This window comes from Penaeus japonicus, unplaced genomic scaffold (assembly GCF_977035675.1).
Source record: "Penaeus japonicus unplaced genomic scaffold, GWHDUDI00000001_assembly GWHDUDI00000014, whole genome shotgun sequence".
Taxonomy (NCBI): domain Eukaryota; kingdom Metazoa; phylum Arthropoda; class Malacostraca; order Decapoda; family Penaeidae; genus Penaeus; species Penaeus japonicus.
The window spans coordinates 14,267,229-14,274,728 of record NW_028234416.1 but is presented as its reverse complement, the minus strand read 5'-3'; the positions used below and the strand labels follow the sequence as shown (position 1 = coordinate 14,274,728).

Here is a 7,500-nt window from a genome sequence, read left to right as displayed (position 1 = left end):
ACTATTACTATTGTTAGTATCATCATTATTATTATTAGTGTTATTATTGTTATTGTTATAGTTATAAACTTATGAACATCTATGTACTTAGAAACAGATTAATATCTGGTATGCTGCCTGAAACTATATTTACTTATTCTAAATTTTTTTTTTTTTCCCCTTACTCTTTATATTAGTAATGATTTTTTTTCATGTTACTACAAATAGTAAACTCAATATTCATGCAGTTCATGAAGGTATATATGATGAGAAATGGAACAGAAAGAAATTGGGAAATTAAAACACTTTAGTTTTGTTACAGAGATACTTTAAACATTTGGTAACACATATTAGAGCCAGCCTCTAATATCAGAGAGAATTTGCTATTAGCCTGAATAAAGACTGTTGTGATATTCTTTGTCAGAGACCTTTCACTTGTTATATGATAATTTCAGTGATAGAGGAATTGCTATTCAAGCTTTTAAGAGATAATCATGCAAGTTTAGTAGCATTTCACTTTTTCTGATTTTCCTTTTTTCTACTTTTTCTTTCTTCCTTTTCAAACCCAGTAACATAACTATTTGAAATTCTAATTTCTTGTCTATAGTACTGGAAGTGATCACATCCGAGAGAAAGATGGCATATGGGCTGTGCTTGCATGGTTGTCCATCCTTGCTGTCCGGAAAACTACCGTTGAAAAGGTTCTTCTGAATCACTGGCAAACATATGGGAGGAACTTCTTTACTAGGTGAGTCCATGTTGTCTTGTGTATATATCTTGTAATCAAATTGTTGTTTAGTTTGTACCAGATTGTTTTGATGTGTGCATATATTATGAGATGTTGAATTGGTAAAAGTAATATTGTTATGCATTGTGTAAAGGTAGCATTCCAAATACATTGTTTACTATAAACAGATAAATGGAAGCTTTGCATGTCATTTCACAGTTACAAATTTTATGGGCTTTAATAATGAGTTTGTCTCCATAGATATGACTATGAAAACTGTGAGAGTGATCCTTGCAATGCTATGATGGCTGCTCTGGATGCCATGAGTGGTGATCCTGCCATGGTTGGCAAGGAGCTGTCACATGACGGAAAGACATACAAGATTGCCAAGATTGATAACTTTGAGTACACTGACCCCATTGATGGAGCTGTAGCAAAGAAACAGGTCAGCTTCCTGTAGATTTTAATGATGTTATTTAGATTTATTTTGGATAAGCTTTGTTTGTGGAAGGTATATGTCTTATTCATGATTATAGTATTTTATTTCAATAAGATACTGTTTATTTATATATAAAAAAAAACAGGATTATTTTTATGTTATTTTGGTACTGAAGTTGGTGTCTTCAGCTACTACTACTAAGTGATAAAGCAGGAATAATATCATTCCCTTTTTTATAAGGAATCAATAATGACAAAAAATATTCAGTTCACAATAAAAGAATAACTAATGACTTTGATTATTGCAGGGAGTGCGTATCCTGATGAGTGATGGATCTCGTGCCGTATTCCGACTCAGTGGCACGGGAAGCTCGGGTGCAACTGTCCGCATGTATATCGAGAGCTACGAATCTGATCCATCCACGTATACTAAGGATGCTCAGGTACGCTACATGGCTGTATGTTAGTTTGTGGAAATGAAACAGGAGAGGGAGGATGAGTGTAACACAATGAAGAAGGTTAAGATATGATTCACTCTGGATTATGGAACTAGATGTGGTAGTTGTGATTTGTCTAGGGAGGATAGTTAGGACGTGTTCAAGGAAGAGTAGTTATAACTGATCTAGTGAGGGTAGTTATACCTGATCAACGGAGAGTAGTTATGCCTGATCAAGGGAAGGTAGTTATGCCTGATCAAGGAAGGATAGTTATGCCTGATCAAGGAAGGGTAGTTATGCCTGATCAAGGCAGGGTAATTATGCCTGATCAAGGGAGGGTAGTTATGCTTGATCAAGGGAGGGTAGTTAGGCCTGATCAAGGCAGGGTAGTTAGGCCTGATCAAGGCAGGGTAGTTAGGTCTGATCAAGGCAGGGTAGTTAGGCCTGATCAAGGCAGGGTAGTTAGGCCTGATCAAGGCAGGGTAGTTAGGCCTGATCAAGGCAGGGTAGTTAGGCCTGATCAAGGGAGGGTAGTTATGCCTGCTCAAGGTAGGGTAGTTAGGCCTGATCAAGGCAAGGTAATAATGCCTGATCAAGGGAGGGTAGTTAGGCCTGATGAAGGCAAGGTAGTTAGGCCTGATCAAGGTAAGGTAGTAATGCCTGATCAAGGGAGGGTAGTTATGCCTGATCAAGGGAGGGTAGTTAGGCCTGATCAAGGGAGGGTAGTTATGACTGATTAAGGGAGGGTAGTTAGGCCTGATCAAGGCAAGGTAGTAATGCCTGATCAAGGGAGGGTAGAAATGCCTGATCAAGGCAGGGTAGTTATGCCTGATCAAGGCAGGGTAGTTATGCCTGATCAAGGGAGGGTAGTTAGGCCTGATCAAGGCAAGGTAGTAATGCCTGATCAAGGGAGGGTAGTTAGGCCTGATCAAGGGAGGGTAGTTAGGCCTGATCAAGGGAGGGTAGTTAGGCCTGATCAAGGGAGGGTAGTTAGGCCTGATCAAGGCAGGGTAGTTATGCCTGATCAAGGCAGGGTAGTTAGGCCTGATCAAGGGAGGGTAGTTAGGCCTGATTATGACTGATTAAGGGAGGGTAGTTAGGCCTGATCAAGGCAAGGTAGTAATGCCTGATCAAGGCAGGGTAGTTAGGCCTGATCAAGGCAAGGTAGTAATGCCTGATCAAGGGAGGGTAGTTAGGCCTGATCAAGGCAGGGTAGTTAGGCCTGATCAAGGGAGGGTAGAAATGCCTGATCAAGGCAAGGTAGTTAGGCCTGATCAAGGGAGGGTGTTATGCCTGATCAAAGGGTAGTTATGACTGATTAAGGGAGGGTAGTTAGGCCTGATCAAGGGAGGGTAGTTATGACTGATTAAGGGAGGGTAGTTAGGCCTGATCAAGGCAAGGTAGTAATGCCTGATCAAGGGAGGGTAGAAATGCCTGATCAAGGCAAGGTAGTTATGCCTGATCAAGGGAGGGTAGAAATGCCTGATCAAGGCAGGGTAGTTAGGCCTGATCAAGAGAGGGTAGTTAAGCCTGATCAAGGCAAGGTAGTAATGTCTGATCAAGGCAGGGTAATTATGCCTGATCAAGGGAGGGTAGTTATGCTTGATCAAGGGAGGGTAGTTATGCCTGATCAAGGCAGGGTAGTTATGCCTGATCAAGGGAGGGTAGTTATGCCTGATCAAGGGAGGGTAGTTAGGCCTGATCAAGGGAGGGTAGTTAGGCCTGATCAAGGGAGGGTAGTTAGGCCTGATCAAGGCAGGGTAGTTAGGCCTGATCAAGGGAGGGTAGTTAGGCCTGATCAAGGGAGGGTAGTTAGGCCTGATCAAGGCAGGGTAGTTAGGCCTGATCAAGGGAGGGTAGTTAGGCCTGATCAAGGTAGTTAGGCCTGATTATGACTGATTAAGGGAGGGTAGAAATGCCTAATCAAGGCAAGGTAGTAATGCCTGATCAAGGGAGGGTAGTTAGGCCTGATCAAGGTAGTTAGGCCTGATTATGACTGATTAAGGGAGGGTAGTTAGGCCTGATCAAGGCAAGGTAGTAATGCCTGATCAAGGGAGGGTAGAAATGCCTGATCAAGGCAGGGTAGTTAGGCCTGATCAAGGGAGGGTAGTTAGGCCTGATCAAGGTAGTTAGGCCTGATTATGACTGATTAAGGGAGGGTAGAAATGCCTGATCAAGGCAAGGTAGTAATGCCTGATCAAGGGAGGGTAGTTATGCCTGATCAAGGGAGGGTAGTAATGCCTGATCAAGGGAGGGTAGTTAGGCCTGATCAAGGGAGGGTAGTTATGCCTGATCAAGGCAGGGTAGTTAGGCCTGATCAAGGGAGGGTAGTTATGCCTGATCAAGGGAGGGTAGTTATGCCTGATCAAGGCAGGGTAGTTATGCCTGATCAAGGGAGGGTAGTTAGGCCTGATCAAGGGAGGGTAGTTAAGCCTGATCAAGGTATGATATATATATATATATATATATATATATATATATATATATATATATATATATATATATATATATGAATAATTTTCTTGAATTTAGTTTTAGTGTGATTTCTTTAACAAAAAATTATACCATCAAAAAATATAAATTTTATGCATGAAGTCAATAAAGTAAGTGCATACCGTTTGCTTGTTCACTAATTCTTTTTATTAACATTAACAATATTTTTCTTAAATTGCAGGAAGTCCTCAAACCACTAGTGGAAATTGCAATCAATTTGTCCCAACTCCGTGAACGCACAGGTCGCCAGGAGCCCACAGTTATCACTTAAGTGTAGTGACAACTGGGGTGCCAGCAGTTCTTGGAATTATATCAAACAACGTACTTGATGAATGAATTTAAAATTAAGTCACATACTTCCATAAAATGAATTCATTATGTACTTTCAAAAAGAACATAAAATAGCATGGATGGTAAAGTGCAGGAAAAAAATCCTTTTTTTTTTTTTTTCTTATTTTTTCATGGTATTTGGTGAAATCTTAGCTAAAAAAAAATTCTTTATTGCTACAATTTAAACCTTTTGTTATACATTAAACATTGTTAATGTTTCTTAACTTTAAAAATCTATTCATTCAACATATTTTTTACTGAACAAAGTATTTGCTAAAAAAAAAAAAAAGTATTAATATTTTATCTGTTTATTCTAAATAAATAAAAAAATAAGTGATTTGTTTGTTTGAAGTCTTTTGTATCAGTTCTATGAAAACCGTCAACTTTAATAATATATCTGCTACAGACATTTTCCTAATAATATTGCTGTTTCATTACTGACTCTTAAATTTGGTACAATGATACATCAGATAAGTTGAATATAAATACTTTAATATTCTTAAACAATGGTACAGAAACACTTATTCACTGCATCTGAGGTCACTCCAGAGTTGCTTAGAATGCTGAACATTTTTCTCTTAGTTATAATGCCAGTAAATTACAAGTGATTTGGTACACAGGATGTATATTACAAAATTAGAGTAAATGTTTGGTTCCATGATTATGGTAATTCAGAGATTAAACTATGCTAATGAAACATTTTCTTTTTAATAGTGTACTTAGTATGTGTATGTGATAACTATAATTTTTAATATTCTTAAGATTTAGTCAAATCCTTTTCCTAGTTTTAAGACCAAATATATTTAACCCATTCACGCCGGACGACGTGCTGACACATTTCGTGTTTTTTTTGTTGTATTTTGAGATCTATTCTGAAGGTGACTGCAGTATTTTATATATTATTTCGCGGCTTGTGCGTCCAAGAGCCTCGAGGCGTTAGGCTTCTGTGTTCAAAAACCCCGGCATTACGACCATGCAAAGCCGGAATCGCCTGGCATGAATGGGTCGATAACAAAACATGAATGAGATATTTGGCAAGAACCATAAGCATATACTGCTTAAGCAGTATATGCTAAACACCTTATTTCAGGGGCTTTTTAAAACTTTTAGTGCAAAATGCTAAAACAAAAACTTAACTAACATTTTCTATGGTAATCATGAATTTGTAGAAAATAAGAAGCTTCTGTGCATCATCTTATGTATATGTTCCAATTTGCAAGTTTAAATGCATCTTCTTTATAAATTAACATTTTTTAAAATTCTATTCAAGCAAAATTAAAATAAATATGTAACTTGAAGGCAAGATTTGAAAGGAGGACTAGTAATTAGCAAGTACATTCATACTCCTTTTTATTAAGATAGTACATACAAAAACAATAATTTATCATCACTCTAAAGCCACACAATATGCAAGTCTTTTCATTCTATAGCATGTCACATCTCTGGATATCAGTGGAATACAATGCAACATCTTGCCATTAACTTTTGAAAATTATTAGAAAGTAAATTCATTATTTCAGAATTCTAAAATGAAATTACCAATGTTTAATAATGCCTGTGAAAATGACCTTGTGCTCTGCATTTCTGAAGCAAAGAGGGTAGATTGCAAAGACCTTCCATGATTCCAGATTCCAAGTCTGGCATTTAACAGTGCCTACAAAATGCACAAAAAAATAAACACAGTCATCCCATTCAGATCAACCTGCCATTCAAATATAACTTTGACTCTGTATATACAGATCTCATGCACCCAGATAGACAAAGACCTAAATAGTTAATCTGAAAGCATCTAAATTAAACTTTCAAAATGACAAACTAAACACAAACTATTTCTGCCGTACTCCAGCATATGCTGATTTTCATCCTATTCTTGGATTTTTTTTGTTGTATTTTGAGATCTATTCTGAAGGTGACTGCAGTATTTTATATGTTTTTCATTAGCTTCAAAAGTGATCAGAGTTTTTGCATTAATATCAGATGTTAGCAGTTGATTCAACCATCAATTTGGAGTACATCTAATCTGCTTATGCCATGAATCTAATTGTGTCACATTATACTTTTTTCAATTTCTCTTTTATCTATCACAAATAGTTCAATAAACACGTCAACAGCTAAAAAAAGTAAAATTTGCAAAAGAAAAGACTAAGTCATTACTCACAAAAACTTATTCCACACTGTTTGTATTTCCAAATATTTGAAAACTCAACTTACAACATACATTTATAAATTATAGAAATGAAGTTACAATATATGTTCAAATCTTAAAAATTCCAATGTAAAATAATGAAAAAAAAAAGAAGAAAACTTTGATAACAATTACTAAATGTTTACATACACTTTATACTAACAATAATGATCATTTTGAAGTTGATACTGACCTAGAAAATTTGCAATACCATGAAATAATATTTTCTTTGAGTGTGTGAGTAAAAAATACCTCAAAGACCATGTCTGCTGGTTAAAGTCTTTTTTTTCTTTCTTTTTTTTTTTCAAAGATAACTCAAGAACCAATTTTGCTGGCAGAAGTGTGAGCTCCATTAAATAATACAATAATCCTTTTTAAAAACATTATAAACCACTAATGTACACAAGTTTGTTCTTTCCTGATGGTGGTAAAGGAAGTTAATCTATTCAGTGGCAAGGAGACAACTGCTGATAAATGCAGTCAATGCTTAATAGGCAGCTTGATTGGTCTTCTTGTCTGCAAAGAAGTTCTTCAGTATTATGACCTGGCCAACGGCAATGACCAGAATGCCCAAAGTCTCCCCTACAGCCCAGAAGAGGACACGCTCATTGAGGTCCTCTGCTCTTTTCCGTGACTGGGCCTCCTGTAATCGGTGATGGGTCTGGTAATCTATTACGGAGTTTAGGTTCTCATGAACCTTTTGTGATGATGACTCCATCTGCAAAAGGCAAAGCATATGTAAAATAAAATCTAAAGTTTTAGAATAAACCAATGGTTCCTAAATATTGGGTCCACAGCATAACCTGCTCATTTCATTTTGAGATACTATGCTGTAAAACCCCCTCCCAGACGCACAAACGCAAGGCTGCCCTTACTGAACAAAAGTTCAGGAACCACTGAAATAAGCAAAT

The 7,500-nt window shown here is 37.1% G+C and overlaps 2 protein-coding genes across 2 annotated transcripts in view; one reads left to right on the top strand and one right to left on the bottom strand.

Moving 5' to 3' along the window:
- The window catches only part of Pgm1 (phosphoglucose mutase 1), a 16,837-nt gene extending 11,738 nt beyond the window's left edge, over window positions 1–5,099 (top strand). Inside the window, exons 10-13 of the mRNA XM_043029922.2 lie at window positions 587–727; window positions 968–1,151; window positions 1,453–1,587; window positions 4,256–5,099. Of these exons, the coding sequence (XP_042885856.2) occupies window positions 587–727; window positions 968–1,151; window positions 1,453–1,587; window positions 4,256–4,345 (550 nt within the window). The 3' untranslated portion in view covers window positions 4,346–5,099. The remainder of the gene's footprint in view (window positions 1–586; window positions 728–967; window positions 1,152–1,452; window positions 1,588–4,255) is intronic.
- Window positions 5,100–5,741: 642 nt separating this feature from the next.
- The window catches only part of p24-1 (transmembrane emp24 domain-containing protein), a 15,398-nt gene continuing 13,639 nt past the window's right edge, over window positions 5,742–7,500 (bottom strand). Inside the window, exon 4 of the mRNA XM_043029924.2 lies at window positions 5,742–7,307. Coding sequence (XP_042885858.1) covers window positions 7,077–7,307 — 231 coding nt within the window. The 3' untranslated portion in view covers window positions 5,742–7,076. The remainder of the gene's footprint in view (window positions 7,308–7,500) is intronic.